The sequence below is a fragment of the Poeciliopsis prolifica genome, unplaced genomic scaffold (genome assembly GCF_027474105.1).
Source record: "Poeciliopsis prolifica strain line A6 unplaced genomic scaffold, Auburn_PproV2 SCAFFOLD021, whole genome shotgun sequence".
Classification (NCBI taxonomy): Eukaryota; Metazoa; Chordata; class Actinopteri; order Cyprinodontiformes; family Poeciliidae; genus Poeciliopsis; species Poeciliopsis prolifica.
In genome coordinates this window covers 1,665,697-1,691,158 of record NW_026562396.1, presented here as the reverse complement: position 1 = coordinate 1,691,158, position 25,462 = coordinate 1,665,697, and the positions used below count along the sequence as shown (strand labels likewise).

General features: G+C 36.0%; 1 protein-coding gene across 1 annotated transcript in view; it reads right to left on the bottom strand.

The window, feature by feature from the left end:
* LOC129369489 (ephrin type-A receptor 6-like) overlaps positions 1-25,462 on the bottom strand; it is a 51,639-nt gene that overhangs the window by 3,592 nt on the left and 22,585 nt on the right. The window contains exons 7-13 of the mRNA XM_055044931.1: positions 19,446-19,601; positions 17,967-18,311; positions 7,609-7,733; positions 7,279-7,441; positions 5,650-5,755; positions 4,519-4,586; positions 254-379 (exon numbers count right to left, since the gene is read on the bottom strand). Coding sequence (XP_054900906.1) covers positions 254-379; positions 4,519-4,586; positions 5,650-5,755; positions 7,279-7,441; positions 7,609-7,733; positions 17,967-18,311; positions 19,446-19,601 — 1,089 coding nt within the window. The remainder of the gene's footprint in view (positions 1-253; positions 380-4,518; positions 4,587-5,649; positions 5,756-7,278; positions 7,442-7,608; positions 7,734-17,966; positions 18,312-19,445; positions 19,602-25,462) is intronic.

Here is a 25,462-nt window from a genome sequence, read left to right as displayed (position 1 = left end):
CTCCAATGACAAGTTTATAGTATTAATCATTAATTTTTACTATCTTCCTTGACATAAAATGAGATCATGTCTCTTTCTCAAGTGCCCAATAATAATAACTGAGACAGCTTAGGCAGACTTGTGTAATATTTTTAGAAAACAGCACCTAATTTAAGGTGACACCACACTTTCAAAACGCTCTCAAACTTCCAGGCACTGTGTAGAAGTTCACAAATTATAGCAATCTACTGATAAGGATTAGTAATAATCTCACCAGCACCAATCACTCTGTCAATGCATATGTATGAGGGGTCTATCTCCTTTGCAAATTCTTCCACAGCCTGTGTCGGGTCTTCATATGTGTCTGGATCCACGTACGTCTTTATTCCAGAAAATGGAACTGATGCATAAAAGAGAGATATGAAAATCAAGACATGATATTAGATATTTCTTTCAAACTTTCCGTGGAAGTTTTTCAGGGAAATGTTGGTATGTACAAAACTATACACTATAGACACTCAAATTAGAGATATTCTGTAACAACATAGAACAACTTACATGAACTGCATATCATATTTTATTCTTTTATTAATCTACACATGTGTGTCTAAATCACAAGCTGACAAGTAACTGTTTTCTGATTCTGCTTCAGTAAAAGTACTTTTGACATTGATATTTATACATCATGAGTTTCTTTAGTGTCCACTTTCTCCTTGAGTTTGTCATTTGCCTTTTGTCTGTCTTCACATTAAAATATATATACAGGAACTGTTGCAGATTTGTACACTTCAATTACTTTTTTAAATCTTGTAGATTCATATCTTTTAATTTGACTCTGTCTTCCTGTTTTGAGCCTTAGGTTAGTTTCAGTATTATTTATTTTTTTAATCACCCTCAGCAGTACGTGCCAAATCTTGAACCTAAAGATCTTCCAACAACTTGCAAATTCTGATGTGAAAAACTTCTCAAAGATTGGCTTATAGCTCCCAACTGCTCAGTATATCTGGGCTAATTTTTCTTAAGAAACAAAGCTTTTTCAACCTATACATCTTTTTTCGGACACTTCCTGGGACAGTCCCAAAGAAATTTGAAAGCCAATAACTGGTGGAGTACTTGTTTCTATTATTTTTTGACTTTGCTGTATTTCTGCCAAGAGATGGGGGAAAAAAAGCTGTGGAATAAATATAAAGTATGAAGGTGAGAAAATCCCCAAAGTTATAACCCCAATACTATAGGTAGCCAGACTCCAGCAACCTGCTGTTTGGGCGAGCCTTGGGATGTTGCTTCAGAGCAGGGTAGATGATGACTGGCACAAACGCTAACTGGAAGGAGACCATGGGACACCTCGAGCAGGAGAGGTTGGGACAAAATGTACTTTATAGCTTTGTCAGCTCACATTGCAGAAAGTTGAAAGCTTTGAGACAGATTCAAGATTCAAGTCTGGAGTCTGAATTGCACCTCTGTCTCTGGGGTGTCTGTAGAAATAGAAGAAGAAGCTTTTTTTTTTACTAGTTTGTTGAGCCTGATGGCACTACCTGCCTGACTGAGCCTCCAGTAAAAAAAAAAAAAAAAAAGCAGGAACGAATAAGCAAGGAAATACCAAGGAAGGCAAGAATTACAACTATCAAAATAACATTAAATCCTTTCAGGGATTTCAGCAAACAAATGGAAACAGTATCATTTCACATTCTGAACTAAATGTAGTTTATCTTAAAGCTATCCATCCATCCACTGTTTACCGTTGCGCTAATCCAACAGTCATTGGGCATGACTGCACAGATCACAGCACATCACAGTAGGTTAGCATAGCTTTAATTTATCACAATAATTTATATTACAATTTTGGTATTACTGTGTAACTCAGACTTGTAAGCTAGAGCTTAAATAAAATGATTTAAAAAATATAGAATACATTCTATGCTATGTTTTATAATTTGTGTTTTATTCGTTTAGAAATTTAAAAGCCAATTGCAAAAAACAAAAGCATAACTATAAATCAGTGATCTACTGGAGGCAAAATCATAAATGTGCAATACTTGATGAAAGGCCTCGACATTATGCAATGAACAAATTAGTGAATAAATTTAAATAACTTTAATCTTTTGAATCATCGACAACCAAGAAGAAAACAAAAACATAATTTTTTTTTATTCAATAAAAGAAAAAAAAACTGAACACAGACAATAATTGTAAGTTCAAACAGAAACTGTGGTAGGTCAATGCAACGGCACAGCAGATCTGTGAATGTATTGGTTAATTCCCTGTGTTGTAGTATTAATCATCCCTGTCCTCCTTGTTTGTTTCAGATCAATCAAATATCTCGTCATCCGGCCCAAACAGGACCGAATAGCTTCCTCAAGAACTTGACCAGCCCCCCGATGGAATCAAATTGAAAATCCACAGCACAAATGGTTTCAGTATAACAGAGAGGATCACTTAGTTCCCAAAGAAAGATACATTGTTCCTTCAGGGAAATCAATAACTCACAGTTATCTGTAATTTTAGCCCCATAATATGGCCAGTGCAGCAATTCTCGAAGGAAAGAGCGTATTTTTAAAAAATCCAATAAAAGCAGTTTACTATGATGTTTTAAAGGTAGGAAAAAGACAAAAGGTCTGCAAAGCGGATGTGTCTCATAGCAGTTTTCTTGGATATGTTTTTAGATTAACTATACAAGGCACATACTGCAACTGATGTAATTTACGTTTCATTATATGATATTTTAAACTCCACTTTGTGACAATCTGAAAGTGAGTTGGATTTGTTCAGTCTTTCTACACTATTAAATGTTGTTTATCTGATGTATCCTTTGGTCATTTTTCCATTTTGCTAAAGTGTTCCTTCACTTTCAGAAAGCAGAATTCTTTTTTCCTCAGATTTTTCTCTGATTCTATAAGGTAAACAAAGGGAGCCGCTGATCAATTTGTTTTCTCCTTCAGTCACTTAACTTTTTCAAATTATTAAGCAGCATATCTTTCTCAGTTAGTATGCCAAGACTCACATATAAACTTATATTGCCAACCTTCTTAGCGCTAACCCCTGCTTCTGTTGTTATTGAGAATTTTTAGAGATATTATTCTGATTATCACTTGAAATTACATGAATAATGTCTGCGAAATTCAGGCATTTTCTCAAGGATTCTGAATATATTCAGTTTAGTTATTCTTATAAGCGCTAATTCGTTCAAGCCTTTTTGAGACTGTCTGTATCTTTTTCTCCTTAGCTGTCAATGCTGTCTCAAAAATCATTTCAACTTAAATGTCACTCAGCTCCAAACAACCGTTGTATTTCTTTTCAATATTTCAACTTCCAACAAATTATCCCTGAAAGAAGGGACTGTGGCTTCAGAGTGGCTTAAAATATGTATTTCTGGTTTACTTATATTTCAACAAACAGAAAACAAGGATAAAAAATAAAGATGAAAAAGACAACATGTATTAAAGGATGTAAGCTTCATTACATGATAAATCTAACAGCAACATTTCTATTTCCACACTCAGATATTGTTAATATCTCTCTCAAATCCATATCCTCATATAGAAACAAATATTGCACATTTGTCAAGGTGACTAAGACATCACTGCTTTCTTTTGACTTTTTATGCTGCACAATTAAATAACTTTGATTGTATAAACTGGTAATATTTGCATATTTAAATATTCATTTAAACCTTTTTAACAACTTGAACAAAACCATCTTTTGTTGGAGAATTTCAATTTCAAATTGTCTTTACAGGTGGAACAGACAAGCCTCTATTCCTCCATTTAGATGCAAATCTAAAAGGACACCATTGAATATTATTTAATTGAAAATATTGTGCATATAGCATTTTTTTAAATGTAAGTGTAAACATGTTTAAATCATATATTTTTATCCTGAGTAAGTGTCCACAGTCCTCAAATTCAATGAGTTTGCTGTTGTGAGCTCGGTCACAAGAACATCTAAAAGAAATAAGGGGTGAAACCTTCATGCTGTCATTCTGTTAGTTGGGAGAACCAGGCAGAGTTACAGTCTGGGTTCTTTGAGAGTGCCAATTGGGTTTGTGGGACCAAAATGGTAGACCTGAGACACCACTGCCTACTTTGTGGTGTTTGTACAGCCACGTGACATCGATTGCATCAAGCCCTGCTGAGGTTAAATCTGAGGAGGGCAGGTTTGAGTGTGTTGAACAGGAGGAAAGCAATGAGAGAGAATATTTATGCATGAGGAACTCAGAATGAGTCCAGAAAGACGGCTTTGAGGGAGGACAAATTTGCAAGCAAGCATGGTTTTTTAATGAGAGGATATACATTTGAGAGAGATGAGTAAAATACTTGAGAGTGCAAGTAAGAGCACCTGCTTTTAGATTGAAAACTTATGCTTTAGATAAAGAATGCATCTTTTCCAAGCTAGAGTCTCTTGCACAAATTTATGTGGACATTTAAGGTTCTGGTTCATCTGTTACATTGGTTACTATACTAACCAGTGTGAGGCAAATTAAGAACAAAAAAACATACTTGTGCAAGAGAAAAAGAGAGAGAAAAATAGTATATACGGTACCATGTCCACTGTGGAAACGAGTTCTTTTATCCTCTGACTTCATCCTGGCTTTAATGTAACCCTGACACCTGCACAGAAGAAACAAATGAACAAAAGTGTAATTTGGCCTTAATCTGACAAGAATAATTTTCAAGAGATGTTTTTGCTAATGAGAACTTTGGATTTTTCAAAACCACCTACTTAAATTGCTAATACAACTAACATTCTACCTTGAATCTGTACTTACAGCACATTCCTTATTTGGTATCAATTGATACAAAACAAACAATAAAACTAAAGGAGGCATTTTTTGGAAGCTTGCTCTTTGAAAATGTCATGATTTAAAATGCAGCTGGACTTTTTCTTATTGCTGTAAGCACATATATAAATAGTTTTTCCATACTTTTATTGAGTCACTGATGCTTAAATAAAATGCAACAAGATCAAATATAATGGATTGTAAAGCTCATTTCCATGTAATACATTTTCTGACACCTACTCATCAAAACGGGTACTGAATCTCTCCCAGAGTACAAAGTACAACAAAACAGCTTTCATTCCCGTCTGGTTAGTGTTGAAAACTGTAACAGAAATGTTACCGTAAACGTTTTACCACCCAAATACGATAAATTTCAGGTAAAATTGGAATGGAAATTTTAGTGACTACAATCAGGACCAAAGGTTAGAATATTAAAAAATAACCCCACCATTTGTGAAGGGCAACAATTTTCTGAGTTCAGATGGTTTCAGTTTACATCACTGCCCAGAGGTAAACTGAGTAGATAATTATTAGAACTACAGATGTGATTTTTTATTTTTTTTGTGTTAATTTTTATAGGTTTTTTTTAACATGAGCTACTAAAGGTAAATCCCTGTTAACGAGAGGTGAACAGACGACAGCAGTCTGGGCAAACCTGTGGAGGTTAATGGAATGGAGCAAACTGCTGGTACGTGTGTTACATGCTGGGTAATTAGGCAGAAAATGGGTTCAGCCATTTGGAAAATAAGAGTGTCTGCTCAGTGGCAAAAAAAAAAAGAGTCCATTAACAGATTTCTGAAGCATTACTTTGTAGAGTTGGAGAAGGAATGGTGTTTGCGTAGAAAGGCAAATGTGTGAAGAGTCAATGCAGAAAGAAAAATAAGACGTCTCACCGTCCTGTGATGAGGAGGAAGAGGGTAAGGATGACCAGAAGGGAGAAGCCACCAACAGAAGCTGTGACAACAACCAGAACCTGACCCTGATCAGCAATGTCTGGATCTACAGAAAGTGGGAGGAAAGTAAGAGGTGATAATGAAAAAATCAGCACACCATTTTCAAGCACAGCACAAAAGAATTTAAATATCATGAAAAAAGTTAAAAATTTGGTCACTTATTTCAGGAAGTGGAAGTTAAATATTGTGTTGTTTATTTATACCTAAACTGAAATATTTTGTAACTTTGGAGCTTATAGTAAAAACCCAATATTCAAAAAGTCTTAGAAAATTTGAATAATAAGACCAGTTACCATTGGATAATTTAAATATAATTGTCATTTCAGGAAAAAAAAACTGTGAACAAACACCATTAGATATTATGGCAACTAGAACCATCACTATCTGTGGAAATTTCCCCCTGGACTTTAAGAAACATGGATTCTGTGCCTCTCCACTCTCTCTCCAAACTCTGAGTCCTTGATTTGCAAATGCAACGGCAACTTTCCTTTCATCTGAAAAGAAAACTTTGGACCACTCAGCATCAGTGCAGGCCTTTTTCTCCTTAGCCCCTGTAGGATACCTCTGATGTTCCCTCTGGACTGGCTTACCACAAGAACTGCAATACTTATAACTCATGAATAGGCATCATCTTTGCATAGCAGTTGAAGATAAACTGATTCCAGGCTCAGGTGACTCCTTGTAAAGCTCCTTTACATTCTTGAATGGCTCTTAGGGTTGCGATTATCCCTGTTTTGTATGACTTTTAGGTTTTAGGTAACAGAACCAAACGCTGAGTCTGATTTATTTGGTCCCGTAATGCTTGGTTGAAGATTGGCCGAACGGACCTTCAACGACCAGCTTAGATCTTTCACAATGTTCACATTTTTTTAACTTTACTTGTACATATCCAGGCTGTCTTCTCCTTTCTTTCTTTATTTGTTTCTATAACGGTGGATCCCAGCTGATCTTTAATTCAGCTGCAGTTGACAGAAATTCTCAAGGTAGCTCCTGTCAATTTAGGGTGATCTGCCTATGATAGATAGCAGTACATTATGTAGATCATCGTATTGATTTGATCACGTCCTTGAGGAGGAACTGCACAGCAAATAACTCACACCAAAGGGTGATCTTGCAATTAACATAAATAAAAATGTTCAGATGCAGTTGCTAGAAATAGGTTTTGCAGACAATTGTAAAAAAAAATAAAAGAATATAAAAACAAATATGAAAATCTCCAACAAGATATGCTTGAGTTTATTGCTTAAACTTCTGAAGAGTCATATCACATTATATTATCTTATTATATGATATATTTGTAACAAAATCAAAAGCAGATTTGAAGAAGTTTTGAGATTGTGGTATAGCTCACACTATACCACATTAATTCAGTTCAAAACTAATTAATGAATGACATTAATTAGTTTTATTGATGTGCAGCAAAGAAAGATCACAAATTTCTGTAAGGATTTAACTGATGATAATGACATGAGCATCTTCTGGATTGCTTGAAAAGCTTGTGACTTAAAAACATGCCCGCTTTCTACCTCAGACCTTTATGAACACAAACTCCAACATTCACTCTCATACCCTCAGGTGCAGTTGCAAACTCAAAGTTGGGGCTGTAAGCTGTGTAGCCGGCTGAAGTACGAGCCCGCACATGAAAGACGTAAACAGTCGAGGGTCTGAGGCCCGTGACTACCACTCTGGTGGATTTGGTTCGGGTTGACGAGTAGCTCAGTTGCTCCTGCTCCTGGATGGGCGTGAACAGATAATGAGTAAATGCTGAACAAGAATTAGATAACTGGGTTGTACTCCTGCTTGTTATCAAAGACCAAGACACATCATTTTGTTTTTCTGAATACCTTTAAAATCAGAAAACAAAAGTGATAAAGTATCACTGATGTATAATAATTTTACCTTTTCATAGTATTTGACTTCATAGTCCACAATGTCTGAAGGCGGCTGTTCTACTTCTGACCAGGAGAGGGCAATGCTGTTGTGGGTGGCCCAGTCTTTCCTAACTATTCCCACGAAGGCAGGACCTGAGTCAAGGCAGAAAAGAAGGGAAATCAGAGAATTTAAATATTACATGAAGGACTTAAAAAAGACTGAAAAAATGCACCTTAGTGTTAACAAGTTTGGAGCTGACTCAAGAAGAGTCCTTCTTAAGAAGAACAGCAGACTGTGGAAACTAATGACCTAAAAGAGTTCAAGTCATCAGATCACAACAAAACATTTTAAAACTTCAAAGAGGTAAAATAGCTTAACAAGAAGGTAAAGTAGTCATTTTGGGAAATGCCGGGTCCTGTAGATCATCACTTCAAAACTTGTTGTAGAAAATCTTTATAAAATGATGTAACAACTTGAAAGCAGTTTACCTAATTTCAAGAAAAGTTGAAGGTAAAAATGACAAACAAGCAGCTATTTTACCACCAAACTCTTGTGTAATGAGCAGATTCAAAAAGTATTTTTTTCTATATCACCAGGCCTGTGACTACCACAGGGAATCTGGGCAAAATGATTCTACAAGCATGATAAAATCATCAATCAGAAGTTCAAATATTTACCACCAATTATCCCCAGAGCTGCTGTGGTAAGATTCAACAAACTAATAGCTCTCTGTTGCTGAGCTTACTGTTTGAAGGATTATCACTGGAATACTAATGCAGGACCAGACGTGTTTCCTAAAGGGTTCTCATCCTCAGAGAAGCAGATAACCTGGTCCAGACAGATGGCCGCAGACTCAAAGTGGACAGGGCTCTTTAAGACTGCGACATGTCGCTACATTCATTCAGTTGCGCTTGTGTTGCAGAACCAACTTCTCCGTCTTGTCATGAAGCCAAGATTTTCTCGGCTCAGACAGAACACTTCACAGTTCAGCAGCTCAAACACTCGCATTAAAAAGCGCAGCAGAGAAGAAGTGGAGCACGCCGAAAGCAGGAATCGAATGCTGACACTTGCAAAAATATTAGTTTTTCATGTAAGCATTCAAAAATTCAGACTTTTGATACAAGTCTGGTTTCATGCAGTCGGAAAGAGATAAAGGCTACATAACCTTTTTCTTTTTACCCTCTCTCCCTGACATGAAAACAGACTGGACCTATTTTTACCCAATTAAAAAGACCAAAATTATATCTATTTACTAAATACCACAACAGTTTCTCCAGAAGATTAATGGCTCAAAAGTCAGATTAAAGCTTGCAAATGTATTCTGAGGTGAATACCTACATTTTAGGAGACTGGCTTGTGTATTCCTAAGAAACCATCCTAAAGAAGGTGATTGGCAGCATTATGCTGTGGGAGTGTTTTGTTGCTAGTGAAGAATAAAACTGAATAAGAAGGCTCTCTCATTCTGATATGTGGAAAAAAATAAATAATTTTCTTTATTCTAACACAATTGATTTCAGAAGAATTTAGTTTATGTTAAGTCAGACACTGAGAGAAAAAGGTTACCTTTCTTCAGACAGTGCATGAAAATAATTGGTTTCAACTAATCATGAGGTGAAAATGCTCCGTTGCTCTAATCGGCCATTCTGCGACCAAATTCTGTTTTTCAGTTAAATGAAAATATATTGTCCTGTCTTCTATATTTATTTTACAATTTCACGTTTCAAATTCTTGAAAATGACAAACTGAATGTTTTCACTTCTGCACTGCATAGGAAATCCACAAAACTTTAGCAGGGAATACAAAGGGTTAACTTTAACCCACAGGCAGAACATCCTCATGCAGAAAGGAGGCTTTTCTTTATGTGGTGACAGTTTGTCAGCTTCCGTGATGGAGACGCATAATGCTTGAGCTCTAAGGCCTTCAGGAACTTATTGCATGAAATAATATTAGATTAATTCTTGTGATTTGGAGGAATCTGTTGAAAAGTAGTATCTCAGAAACTTTGAATGATAATTAAAAATTAGTTGTTAGTAGCTGTCAAAGCCACAAAAGAAATGCTTAAACCACATAGGGGACATTACTATGCAAGAGTTTCTTAGCATGCTTTTTGCACAGTCTATTAGTTAGGCAGAAAACCAACAGTAAAAAAAATATTTTTGTGCATCAAGATAAAAAAACAAATGAATATTTGAAAAAAACCCATGCATTCTTATGCAATAACCTATTTTCGTTTGGCACAAAGCAGACACCTTTCAAGATATCTCCATCTATGAGATTCTCTAGGAAAATAAACTTTAATTTATTTACAGAGCTCTCAGCCTAATGTAATAGAAAATCTGAAAACATGTGAAAATGGGTTAACCCTTAGCAGATGCTAAAAAAGATGAAGAAAACGAAGGAAACGAAGCCAAGAGGAGAGAGCGAATGAGTGAACAGGGAGAGCTGCAAAAAATCCCATGAGGTTGCATCTCCCCAGCATCTGAGCATAAAAATAGAAGACAGTTTTTTTTTTTTTTTTCCCAGAGCAGGGGGGTGAAAACAGAGGAGAATCAACTGAAGGGAACAGGGGGAAAGCAAAAAGTGAGAATCCTCCACTGAATCAGGACACCAAAACAGTGGAAAATGTTCACGAGACCAGTTGTTCCACAGAAGGATAGATCACTCTAATGGGAGCAGCAGAGCAATAAAGTTTACAAGTCAAGATAATTTGCTAAGAATAAATTAACTGGTCACACTTTATAATTTTTAAAGTTTTATGCATCAGAACATAATAAAACTGAGCGGGTTTTCACCATGCACTGAAAATATGTAAACCTAACTTAACTTGTGAGGTTCCAATGTGGCTTTGTTTATTGAACAAAAGGAAAACAAAAAGTATGTCTTGGTTTTTTTATGTATGAAATGATTAATCTCAAATGGGTGAGTCTACTTTACAACATTTCACAGTTTGCATAATCCAACATTAGGAAAGAGTGAGACGTTTGGAAAGTGTCCTAAAACGTGTTTCTGGTGCTGCTGAACAAGCCCAAATCCTGAACCACAAACATGTTTAAATACTCCTTTGACATACATTGCATTACACTTTAACACAGAAAATGGCAAGATTTGAATACTTTCACCAGGCACTGCAACTTAAAGATAAAAAACTTCCCTGATTTTTTTTTCCACTTGTGATTGACGCTGTTTCACTGTAGAACAATGGACTTAAAAATGTTTGAAAAAGGCCTTATAACTTTGAACAGATTGATGGATAAACTCAATGCTTCTCTTAGATCAATGCTGATGCCCATCCTTCCTGGCATTGTGCTAAAACATATTTATTCACTCCAGACAAAATGTCTAGTTAAGACAGTTTTAGAGTTGCTAATGATAAATGAATTGCTTTCATTAGCACAACTTGGCTGCTGCTTAGCATTTTAAATGAGATGGAGGTTACAAGGGTATTCTCAGGTTTTTACTGCATCTCCATGTTGGCTTTGCTGTAGTTTAATAAACAAAAACAGCTGGGTTCTCTTGCATGGTTTTGAATGTTTATGATTGGAGTCTAGTATGTTCTTCTATATAAAAAAGCTTAACTGAACACTAAATGTTTCATTCCTTATTTTCTGCAGTGGGTATGGAAACTTCTTGATGTGTGAATTGGCCTGCTATTATGGAAAGTTTGCAGCCACGCAAAATGATAAGATCAACAGATGATTGAATAAATACAACTCCTCAATGACAACACATCCAGTTGCAGTTAAAGAGAGAAAAGCTGTGTGAACCTAAGCACACACTCACACAAAACACATTAAGACATTTTAAGGGCATCCAACTGCCAGGCCTGAAAAGAGTGTAAAACAATATTTGAAATTTAGATTTCTATGGTTTTTGCTGCTTTGTCACAACTAAATGTTTCATACTATCAAACATATAGCAATATAGGTGGGGTATAAAAAAAGGTATTTGAAATAATTACAATTATTGGGAGGAAACCAATCCATACAAATATAATGTTATGTAAAAAAGTAATTGCATGCATTAATTTGCCCCTCATTAAAGCTAAGTATATTCTTGTTAGCTAAACCAATAATTATAAGGTTATCCTCCTCCATTATTTAATTTATCAAACAGTTCAACTGTCCAAAATCAATCAATTATTCTGATGTTTTAATGTCATTAAATTAATATTTTCTTGCATGAGTGTTAAAAAGAATGACTCATACTCACTAAATTATGAAGTTTCCTTTCTACTAACAAGCTCTGTTTAATGTAAAGATCAAATAAATCCTTGAAAGGCAGTTCATGTTTACTGACAAAGTATAAAACTTTAAAAATTCATCTTATTAACAGTGCATTTAATCTACAGTTTTTATATTATTTATGCTAAAAATATACAGTGCCTTTAAAAAGTATTCATGCTCCATTATCAATGCATTTCATTGCAATTTTTGGTGATGGACCACAATAACACAGTACACGGAAGAAAAATAACCTAGTTTTTACATCTGTTTGAGGTTTGGGAGCTGTGGGTTTTAAATGCCTTAGTGTAAAGACTTTGGAGTCAGCTTTTGCTGCAATTACAGCTGCAAGTTATTTGTGTTATTTCTTTGCAATTTTTACACATTCAGACTCAATGTTTTTAATTGCTCTTTACAAAATAGATTAAACTCAACAACTGAACTGATGCTGTCTGTGAACATCAATGTTCAACCTTTGCCACTTTCCCTATGGACCCAGCACATAGATATCCTCTAAATTAAACTGTTCTATTGTACGTCTGTCTCTGTGTAGTCAGTGCATCATTGGTGTGTTGTTTCCTCAGGTCTTTTTGCAGTCTTAGTGATTTGCATTTGCTCAGAAAGATTTATTTTGGTCTCGTGTGATCAGGAGACTACCTTTGAAATGCCTGCTGGGTCCTCGACAATCTTTAAACATATTTGAAACAAGCATGGATTTTTTTTCGGGCCATTCCCACAACACCATGGATGTATTGGTGGCTTCTTAGATTAAGGCTTTTGAACAGTGATTGAGGTGCAAAAGCTTGGTATATATATATATGTGTGTGTGTGTGTGTGTGTGTGTATGTTTATTTTTCTTTCTTTTATTAGGACTGCTCTAAGCTATAGTTAAACATTACCCCTGATTTGTCTGGTGTTTTTCTCTGGTGTTTTTCTTATTTACTTATTTATATTTTTTTTTAATCTTATTCATTTTGTTTGTTCACTAATATTATGTAACCAACCATGGAGGTTTTCCCAGAACAGTTCTACTACTGATGTGATTCAGGAAAGTAATTGTTTGCACTTTATGACATTCAGAGATGTGAGAGCAAAGGGGGACGAATACAAATGCACAACAGACTAGATCACACTTGTTCTGATATGCTTCATACAGAGGGAGGCTATATTGGTGAATTCCTGTTGGTGCTGCACATTTCTGATCCGTGCAGCAAACCCATTGCACCAATTTGCACTCACTTCTCTATGATTCTTCAAAGACCGCTGCAGTGAAATAAGTGGGAGGAATCTTCAGTGACAAATGCTCTGCTGAGCAACAACTAGCCCACAGCGTGTTCTGGGCAGAGCGCAGCTCAGTCTTCATAAATAGAGAGATCATCCAGCTCTCCCAGCTCTGCACCACTGCTTTGAGAAACGTCAGGATGACAGCTGACCGTCATTGGCCAGGAAAAATCTTGGCTCACTATAAAAACTAGTTATGCAGCCACAGATGCATAAGCAGCTTGTGAAGTCTGTTGAGAATTAGTAGCTTAACAGAGATTACTTTAATCTGATTAGCCTACAAAATCCAAAATATTGAATTATGTATTTTATATGATGGATTACCTACAATATATGATATAAAGAGCTTTAGCTTCAGAGATCTAAAGTTAAACAATAGAAATAATAATTGTAGTGAGTATATGCAAATTTTGTTAATTGGGTTTAAAGAATTAGATGTAGTCTCAGGAAAAACAAAATGTGTATCTTGGTAGGAGGAGGAAAAGGCTAGAAATCCAAGGATGCCACTGAGAAAATCTTTGAAAAACAATATGCATATCTGTAGGTGGTAATTGTGTGCAAATGTCATTTTTATGAATCTTGTTTGTTTATATATGTGCCTCGTTGTGCATGCATACAGTATGTCTGCTGAGGAAAAGCAGTTTGACAACTTAATCCAGCCTAAACATCCTAATAGGAACATCCCCACAGGCTGCCTCTTCTCCTCTGTGGAGATTACTTTGCATTCTGACATCCTCCCATCAGTCTAGCAGCTTTTGCCAGGGAGACTGGAATGTGGTGACACACATACAGCCGACATCTGATTTTACAAAAAGATGAATGTTTTGCAGCGTATCTACTCTAAAAACAGCTTTATAAATTATTGTCCTCTATGCATCAGAAGGCAATTAGGTAGAGATACAGTGACAAAATCTGGTATTATGTTAGCACCAGTGTTTCAGCTGAAATCCCTTAGTTGAGCAATTAAATTAAAACCTACACAGCTGAATAAATGAAAGTTGGGTAAACAAGACAATACATTATTAGAAAAAATCATACGATTAGCTTTTCTTATATGAAAACACAATCTAAATATGTCCAGAGGCTTAATTCATGACAGTGAAAAATAACAATATTTTTCCAATTGTTCAGATTTCTATTTAAAAACAGAATAACTTAATTATTTGCAGTACATCTTACTTGAGTCACATAAAAGCAAAATCCCCCCCTTTTCCACTTATGGATATTGCTATGGATTCCTTTAGTGAAATTGCGACAACGTAAACTGATGATGCATGTTTTGGAACAAGCAGTTCCAATGGCGTTCTGAGATTGTACTAATAAGGTCCTGAAGAATCGCATTTTTCCTGCCAGCAGGAACTTACTAATGGTATAAGAACTGAACGGCACACTGTGCTACAATGTTACTCGCTCAACAACATGTATTCAATGAAAACTGCAACATGGCTTTACTTATTTTATTATTTATTTATTTAGGTTTATTTTCACATTTGCTTAATAAATTACAAGGTGCAGTTACTGGTATTCTGAAGTTTTGGAGGAAAAATTTCAGTTTAAAAAATATATATTTTCTCAAGCTCCTACAGAGGTACTGCAAGTAAAGTTGAAGTATTGCCTGTTTCTTTCTTAATATGCACAACTATTTCACAAACTGTTGTTTTATAACCACTGATTTATTGAAACTGGCAGTACTGAACTGAATTAGATTATAACTCAGATTGTTTTGGGATGTTGTATTGAATTAGAATAGACTGGAAAGAAGCAGGATTAAATTGAACTGAAAAACTCAGAGTTTTTTTGTTTGTTTGTTTTGGACCCTGTCAGACCTGCATTGTGCAGATGAAAGTTCTGATCAAGATCCCCGATCCTGCAGAATAATGGTAGATTTCTCTCTCTTGAGAAACAACAGGGATGTCAGTTGTTTGTAGTTCACCTGTCAAAGTTTTCAGAGGACTAAACTAAACTAAACTAAACTAAACTAAATTAAAGTTTCAGAAAAATAAAACAAATAATTTTCCCTCTATATAAAACTAAGTTAATTTTGAATAAATTGAACTGTTCGATGATTCAATCCATATGGATGGAGTTATTATTATTATTTTTTTTTTGTAAAAGACTTTTATGTGGAAAAGTGAAAACTTTGCAAGAGGCAATCTGACATTGACATTGTGGCACCAAAGAGTCTATGAACAAAGAGCGCTGACAACCAAAACACATCTGTGGGGTCATGAAAAGCTCAAGCCAGCATAGTGAATAAAACTGATCGAAAAATGAAACGCACTGCCACAAATTGCAATCCAAAGTCACAGCAACAAGATAAAGCTTAATTTTGAATCCACTAATGATTATTGTGGCTATTTATTACAACATTAACTAAGATGTGACGGATATTGGTGAGTATACTTAGAGTAAAAGCTCTAAAGCATTGTAATAGATATAATTATAGAGTCTACATGGAATTTAAAACATAAAAGCTTTGAATGCTGAACAATGTATATATATACTTATATATATATATATACAAGGTTGGCTCCATCCTCAGAGAGGTGGATGTTCTTCAGGCATTTATTATTCATAGTAAGCTTCTCACAGCATATGAGAGAAGAGATTACACCATGTGAGTCTGAAAAATTATTTTGTCTCACTAGAGGCTTACTGTGGTGTGAGTGTTCCTCATTGGAACATAACACATTTAGTGGGTGGTTTCTATTGTTGCCTGGTGCTCATAATCACTTCCATCATTAGCGCTTAATAAGTTAGGAGAATCACATCAAATGTCGCTAATTAACATTTTAAAGAATACAAAATGAAACATTCTCCTGCAAAACATCTAAACACACATGTCACATTATAAAACATATGATATTCAAGAGGCATCACTGCTTATCACTGGAAAATGTAATAATAATAATAATAATAATAATATAATTATTATTATTATCATTATATTATTATTATTTTTTTTTTTATAGTGTCAAATTGGATTCAACCACTGGAGACATTTGTCATCTTTGTGTTATCAAAAAACAATAGGCTAAATATGAGGAAATCCATATGATCTGTTAAAAGAACATAATAGGATTTATCACAGATGTACTGTATACATTTTTGTTGCAAATGGAGAACTGATCAGAGTTTAATATGCTGCTTAGGGAAAACATTCCCAAATACACTGGAATAATGTATTAACCTACCCAATTCCACCCTCATTTTGACCTTATTAATCAGCTATTCTTTCAGTATTTCTGCCCTTGAAATTTAAGTTTGAGGTTAGACCTCAGGTGTTTATATTTTTGCTCATTCAAGTCCAAGACAGTGATCCCTTGTGAACCTGTGGTGCAGCAGACTTCAGGTCAGCTGGGTTCTGCTAATTAGAATTAGTTTCAGCTCAGAGAGGCTCTGTCAGCTCTTCGAGGGTCACAAGTATGCTTCACACATTGACTCATTAAGTTGGACTACAAGGCTGGTCAAGTGAGAGCACGGTGCTCAGGACGCAAAACCGCTAATTTTCTAGAGTATCACTTCGAGCTGCAAACACAACATTATTTAAGTATGAATCAGATAATGAAGCACATACATTTACATATTAATACATACAAAGCAATTCAAGGGCAATTCAGTGTTGACCCAACAAAGAAAAGCAAAGTAAATCTACTGCATGAATTTGAACTTTTGCAAAGAACTTTGTGAAGGCAGCTGTATATGAAGTACCTAAAACAAGAAACTATTTCAAATCAGTTTCAGTAATTAAAAACTCTTGCCTGAAAATTTTTAAACATTTTAATCTGTCTCTGCTTGGCTGGACAGGCAGGACAGCCCCCTGGGATTATTGCAAGCAAATAGTCCCAAATACCTCTTCACCGTCTCTCCCTCATTCTTAGTCTGAACTTTACTTTTTGCACATTCATGTTACTCCACAGAAAGCTCTACTTGTACCATTGTTTTAGTAGTAAGAAAATAGTTATGTCATTGTGAGCCTAAAATCAAGGATTTTTTTAGTAGCACTTTTTCCCAGATTTTATGTGATGAGACTGCTGTCTGGAAACTGGCAGTATTTCAGATCTTGACGTTTCAGAGTCATCTTGAACCTGGTCTAGTTGTTATGCCAGAAAACTAGATGGCGCTGTGATTTCAGCTTGCATAAAAATATGCATGTGCTTTTGACCCTTTACGTCCACCTCATTTAGAAAACAGTAACTTGTCTGTCTTTGGTGAAACAAATGCTGGACACACATACACAAAAAGGAAGAATCTGTTTACACCTAGTGATTATGGCTTAAAGCAATAGACTACCATCCAAAATGTGTTGAAATGTAAAGATAAAAGACATTTTTTAAATAAATTGCACAAAACCAAACAACAGAAAAATGTAAAAAATATGAACTATGATTGAGATCATAACCTGCGATACAAAAGACACAATGTGTAATTATTTTATCAAATAAAATAGCTTCAGACTTTTCAGGACTCTCAAAGACCATTTACAAAGAAATCAGTCATTCTCATTCACACACAGATGATGGTTCTTCTGACCAATACCAGCAGCCATGGTGGTAAATGTCTTGTCCAACGGCACAACAGCAGAGGCAAACAAAGTGGGAATTGAACCAGTGACCCACCAATTGCTGGGCCAACTCCTACCACCATTGTTACCAACATCCCAGAATTAAAACCAATTTCAGTTTGAATGTAGTTTTCAATTATTCACACATCTTATAAATAAAGTACATAAGAATAATCACATTCAAAAATGCAGCAGTGTGTTCACATTATTCAAACTTAACCCTAACCCTCCTTAAAACATAAAGTCTGTAAAATATTCAAAAACGCTTTGATGAGAGCTTTATTCTCAAAATATGCGATTTACGACCACAGCTCACTCACCCGCTTGGTGTGTATTGACGGTAACATTTGCCAGTGATCGCGGAGCCACACCCAGTCCAGAGACGCCATTCACAGCTTCCACGTGGAAGGTATAATTGGTATGCATCGCATAATCCAGTATCGCCACAGAGGTACCGGTTATACCGAGCGGTCGGGGGATAAATCTCAGGTCTGGTTCACATGGCTCACATTGGCTCACACCAACATCACTACCATCACATCGTTGGCACAGAACGTTGTAGGTAATGTCGCTTCTTCCTCCTGTGTTGACTGGAGGCATCCATTGCAAGAAGAGAGCAGTGTCATTGATTAACGAGATGAGATTTCTTGGAGCTGATGGGGGCCCTAAAGAGAAAAGCAAGCAATAGAAAAAATATATATATTTTTTTCAAATAAAACATCTTTTTTTAAACAAAAACCTTGTCCTAAATTCACTCTTCATATAACAAGTTGGGGGCAGTGAGTGTTACTGAAAACTTAGGCAAATAATGTGCAAAGAGAGTGAGCATGTAGGTTGTTGAGGATAAATATATCTCTGTTCCTGGATAGAAATCAGCCGCTCCTCGTCTTTATTTTAGCTTTCAAAGCTGTCCGTGATATCATTTGGCAAAGAAATGTGACGTTTTGTGAGCATGTCCTTAAATGTCTGTGTGAAGTTGTGTGGGTGGTCGGCTTTCACAGAGTTTTAAATATTTTGCTCCAGCATCCGACTTGTCAATCTTTCACACACAAATATCTGAAATTTCCATGCCTGTAATGGAGTACTTTGTTTTTAACTGCTTTTGAAACCAAAAAATACAACTTAGACTGTCAAAACTTAAAGACCGGCAATGAAAATCACTGTGAAAGCATGTTTAAACTGAGAATCACAAATTAAAATGAAATAAGATTTTAAATTAATTAAAACATTGCTCAAAGGTTGCAGCAAACGTTACACTCCAAGGTGAGCGCTTATTTTGCGCAGCCAAATGGCCGCCACAGGAGATCAAAGGATTTCTCGAACGTGGATTAAAGAATCAAGACAATAATAATAATGCCCAGGTATGTTTTTGATGAGAAAAAACAACAACTTTATAATGTCATTTAAAGCTAAAAAAAATAAATTTGACATAATACTGCCCCTTTAATGTCAAGTGAGTATGATAAGAAAGCCTAAAGTGTTGATAAGGATAAAAATAAATGTGGCTAATGGAGGAAGTAGGATACATTAACACAAATGACTACAGTAGGGAAATGGATTCCCACAGTCCTGATTGTAGTCCTGATGTCCGCTGATAACAGAAAATAAAAAAAATATTGAAAATACAATAAACTGTATCATAGTGGATTAAAATGTAAACTTGAGCTGTGGGAAAAATCCAACCTTCTGTATTTATACAGTGGATGCTATCTTTACCCGTCTATGGGATTCTCTGTTTCCTTCTAAAAACTAAAATGGCTGCAACTTGAAATGTTTGCTTCATTTATAATTCTACTTACTGGTACAGGCCATTGATGAAGGATCTTTGATACCTCTGTAGAAGCCTTTATCGCAGTGACAGATTGTGGCAGCCTGGTCATGGCTGGAGCTGTGCTGAGGACATTTGGAGCATTTAGTGTTCCCAGCAAAAGCCTTGAAATAGCCAGGTTTACAAGCTGGAGAACAGAAAAAGTCAAACGGTTGAGAAAATGTAACATTCAAAGGTAAAGTACTGTGGTTGAAGAGCACCTACTTATTAGACGATTTCACAAAGCAAAGCAAGCGCAGCTCCAGAAAATTAGATCTCTTTTTTAACGCTTCAACACTTTTTGTCACTCATTTCAGAACGTGAACCTCATGGCTCATTTTCATCACATTTGGATTTTTGAAGCTGCGCTTGTAAGGTTATGTTCAAAAATCAATTCACAGTTCACTAACATGTTTGGAAATGAAAAGAAAGCAAAGACAATATGAAATTGTAAAGGCGCCTACAACCTCTGCATTTCCTACTTATCTCCAGGGAAGCTCATTTTAGCTGCATGTGCCAACAATTTCATTCAGCTCACATTTCCCTATTATCAGCCCATGGCACTGCTTAGGTGTCATGAAAGTGCAGGTTTCTTTTCATATTTCCTTATCAACACTCTTTGGAATCAAGAGCTTTGTATTTTGACTCCCTTTCTTTACTGTTACACTCTGAATTGATGTACTGAATTGATGAGACCCCATGAAAAAAATACAATAACAATGATGACAAATGACAGATCAAAAGCCACAGACCAAGTTTGAATAGTAATAATGATGGTTGTGAGGAGCTCATTAGTTTTCATTAAATTGGATTACAAGATTTTTCACACTGAGAATACCTTGAAAACAGACAAAGAAAGTACATTTATGGGTGAGTGCTATTAAAATACTAAAAAGAATGAAAATAATTACAGCTGAACTTCATGATGTCTAGTTCAATCAGGTATTCTCAAAGTGTCATCCTTAAACAGCATAGCTGTTGAATTTCTAAATTAAAATTCTACCTTCCCATTTCTATTTTCCGATTAATATTTCTCATATTTTCAATATTTCACATAGTGTAGCTATTCCGTTTTCACCTTTTCTTGTTTGTCAACTTTCTTCCATTACATTTCCTCTTCCATTTGCCTCCCTGCTTTACTCTCTGCTGCCTTTTTTTTTCCAACACTTATCAGAAGATGGAAATAGCCATTACACAGTTACTCCTATCTTACCTAACTTCCTTGAATGTACAGTAAAACAATAACAGTGCTTATTTAATTTCTGGGAATTTATTTTTCAGGACGATTTGCATAAGAAAACATTATATACTCCTGGGAAGGATAATAATTACAAAATTAGCGAGTACATATGCCTGCTACTGGACAGGAAATGAAATGATAGAGCAACACATTTAACACCTGGAAAACAGGATGTGGGTCACATGAAATGCTTTCTCTCTCTCTGCCTCACATATATTCTTTAATCCAGATACATCTTGTATGTTATGCAATAAATTTCTAATGAAAATTTACATGTTAAATTGAAGCCAAATGAAACACAACAAAATGCAACCAATGAATAAGATTTCAGTTTAGATAATAACAGATGTGTGCAACATCTACACCCAGCTTTGTTCAGAAGTGGAAATACAGTCAGCATGAATTTGGAAATTACAAGACTTTGTGTACTGTCTAAACCTAGACAGTGGTGCTCCTGCAGCTTTTTGCTCATGGCAACCTTGACATTTGGTGACTCTTCCAAAGTTGTTCCTTGACGTCCTAATTTATTTCAGAGCGGAGAAGGCTTAGTCTTTAGACATGTAGAACCTTTTGAACAATGATTTAGAAATTATCCCAAAAAGATTTATAATTTGTGTAAATCTACACTTTCCTTGTCTTTCTGAATTCCAGGACGGCAAGTAAGGTCTGTGCAGTAAACCTTTTTGTAGCTGGTTGAATAAACAACAGAGAACTCTGAATGTAATAGCAGAGTAATATGGGACCTTAAATGTGTTGCATTTTGCAATGTCAAATTGTGGAAAATGACAGAAAACATGTGCCTTAGGTTTAAATCTCATAGTGCAATTTAGTAAAACCAGATCAAAAAGTTGGAACTCAACTAAGTTACATAGTAACAAGCTTTATATGGGAGGCTTGGATTTAGCCAATCCCATTTTACCTTCCATAAGTTAACAAACTGCACTAAAATATCTCTAGCTGTCCCCCCTCCCCTGATATAAAGCAGGTGGCTATTCTTATGGTAATTACAGTAAAATCCACCCTGAGTAATTAGTACTAAAACTTTGAATAACTGTAGATTTGATATTTTTGGGCATAAACCTAACATAACATTCATCCAGAAGATCAAATTTATGGTTTAAAAACATCCATTGATTTATTTTCTACAGCTGCTTCATGTACGGGGTCACAGGAACAGAAATTTATCCTTGTTCCCTTGGGGGACAGTCCACACAGTGTGCCTTCAGCTGATCTAAGCACTAACCATCTCTGTGAAAAAAACAAAAAACAGAAAAAACAAAGCACCGCATAGCAAGCAGATGAGCACCACCTCTTGATAAATGAAAAAAACGAAAAGTCTGGAATCAGACCAACACTTCAGCATAAAGAAGGAAGAAACAGTTTTCACAGTCAAGCACCATTAGTAGCTTGTTTATTGCAGGACTTTGAGAACACATATACAACGAACGGAAATTGTTCTTAAATACTTCTTTCATCTTTCTATTGAGACTTGCATATGTCAGTTATTTAACTAAAAATTGAAAAGAAACTACAAAAATAGTTTAATAGAGTTCAAGTAAGGTATCATTCTTTGGGCTCAGTTACCTTTCTTACCTCCAGAATCAATAACTTCTTAACAAACCATTATAAAATCACAAACCTTTCCTCCTCAAGGTAGCACAATAATACAAACTAACATTGATCAAAATAAGCTATATTTCTCTGAAACATGAATCAGACTAAGGTACTCCTTAGAGGAATGGGCTGGAAAACTCAGGTTGTGCAAACTATTCTCCTCACTCAGAAAAAAGTAATGCACAGATTCAGTCTCCTCTGTCACAAAGGAAGCATCAAGGTACCTGACTGAAGAGGCAGAATGTCTGGACCACTGTGACAGACTCATTTTTATTAACATATCTGTATTCAGTGCACTGTATAATGAATTGTGTATATAAATTAACAAGATGTATGAGAGAAACTGTAAGAAATCAGCATTTTTAGCTGAACTTTTAGCCAAAAGACATACAAGATTTAAGATTACTTTTAATACAGCTGACAAGAAACGCACTTCCTTATGCATCTAATAAATATTGGCATGAAACGAAAGAAACCACTGCTGATTAAATGGGCTGAAAAAACAAAGAGGACTATTTTTCTCACACCACAGATGATTTTAAAAATCACGTATCTTGTTGAGAGCTTTCTTGCTAGCCTAGCCATATTCATGTTTTCATAGAACTTGTCGTTCAGCAAAGATGATTGAAACCCTGCCAGACAATGTTGCCAAGAAGGTGTCTGAACTGAATTAATTTCTCATCAACAAATGTTAACAAAACACTGGGAAACATTCCACGAAACACTCAGACACGTCCCCAGATGTTGGTGTTCATTCTGACTGTTTGTAATTCTGATGCAAATGGAAGTCTAGATGAAGTAAAAGCCATATAAACTATGCTCTATGTCCACATCTTGTATCAATAAATGTTGGTAAATTAGGTTTGAATTTATACTAAAGCTTGTGGAATCTCATATGCTCCAAATCTGCTGATTTCAAACTTTTTATATTTTATTTTTTGCTTTTTTTTTTTACTGCACATGATGAAATCAACAACTAATTTCCTCTGGTGCTCAATTTTAAAACACATTCCAGGATGCAAAGAAAACTTTATTTTTTTCCACAAATTATTTCCTTTTCAATGAGGGATCCACATAAATACTGTAAAAGTAAGAGGGATTACACAGTCATCAAGCTCATCTTTCAACTTCAGCTTGAGTTTTTCTACCAAAACATAAGTTTCAGCAGGTCACCCTGCAAAGAAGTGGTCCATCAAAGACCATCAGTTGTGTATTTATCAAGAATGCATTGTAGGTAATTTTGAGTTTACCGTCCAAGGTTATAAGCTGTCTGCTGGCTTTACGTTGTCAGAAACAGATGGTGCCAGAGAGTGTGATTACCCTGCCTGGTCTCTCAGCTTTGATATGCAGATGGGAAGTTCACACAGAATGAGATATGTTCTAGGCTGCCTGCCTGTGCTGAGTTACAGGCCCGAGTAAACAATCCTTAATGGACCTAAGAGTGGCACAGCAGCTCCAACACAACCAAGACATTATCGATTCCCTCATTTCCTATTCCATTTTACCTTAAATTTAAGATCAGAAGGCAGCATTGTAGGCTTTCAACATATTCAATTTTAGGCCAAAATATACACATTTTATTGCGTCACCCTCAATTCAAATACTTTCCCATCATTAAATGAACATTAACAGGACAACTACCAGGCACATGTATGAATTACAATTAAAATCAAGATACAGAACCTCAGAACTGCTACATTCAGTCCCAAAACATCAGAATTTCTCTGCTTGGTCTGGTCTCGTATGCGACTGGTGGGTTTTTGATTTTTCGCAGAGTATCTGCGGTGATTCAAATGGAATTTGAATAGACATCTCTATTAGGTTCCCCCCGCATTTCGCTGCATTCTTTTGTATGTGGTGCTGTGACGAAAGGATGTGGAACAAATAGAGTCAGCTCTATGATGTTGCCTTATCTAGGTCATGATATAACCAGCCTATCTCTGAGTAATCCTCTTGTGACTGACACTGAAGGAAAGCAACAGAATAATAAAGTGCATGATTGAGATGTCAGAACAGTCTGGTAGAATGCTGTTGGGGTGGAAAGCCGGGTTTGATAAGCCCCAACGCCTTTGTTTAGGCAGCTGGGAGGGAAAGATGGACATGTTAGTGCCGAGTTCTGCTTATATTTTGGAGCGTTGGGGTTTTCCCTATTCTCTCTCTGACTCTCATCCTCTCGCTCCCTCTCTCCCTCTTTTGCTTTTTTCCCCATGCTGCCTCTCAGACAGCTTTGATCACAGCACCCTTTGAAGCAGTGTTCCAAAATGAAAACGAGGAGAAAGCAGAAGTCACCGAAAGTTCACGCCTAAACTTCCTGCAACTACTGTTGAAGTGCATGTCTTTATAACGGCATAAGCCCTGACAGGAATGTAGAAATTATTCATCAAAAAAAAAAAAAAAAAAAGATTGGACATAAACCGTTAAGGCAGTAAATAATTTATCATAGGGCCATGCTGTGTTGTTACTATACGCCGGTCCTTTTGGCTAATTACAGTGAGTTGGAGGATGTTTATATATATATATATATATATATATATATATATATATATATATATATATATATATATATATATATATATATATATATATATATATATATAAGAGAATCAACGGCTGAGTGAAGTACCATCAGAAAGTCTCATTGAGAATGTGAATGGAGCATTGAGAACGATCCCTACCAACACCATAACAGAAACCAATGAGCTGATCTACAACTCAGCATCAGTGATCCTTGAGATACTTGGCTATAAGAGCAACCATGAGACCCAATACCCACCATGGAAAAGACGGTTAGAGGCTTGGCCAGCCACCTAAAGAGATACACAAGGGAGAATGAATCCAGAAGGATTAACTAATAACAAGGCAGACCCACCAAGGCTGGAGACTGAACAATACTGGAAAGGCATATGGGAAAGGGAGGCGTCCCACAACAGCAATGCACAGTGGCTGATCTCTCTACGAGAGGACCACAGCAACCTCCCTGAGCAAGCCCCGGTAACCATCACTGTGACAGATGTTCAAGAAAGAGTCTCAGGTATGAAAAACTGGACAGCACCAGGGCTTGACATGATCCATGCCTACTGGCTAAAGAAACTCACTGCTCTCCATGAGCGACTGAATGGTTAACTGAAGGGCGGACAATCCTAATCCAGAAGGAC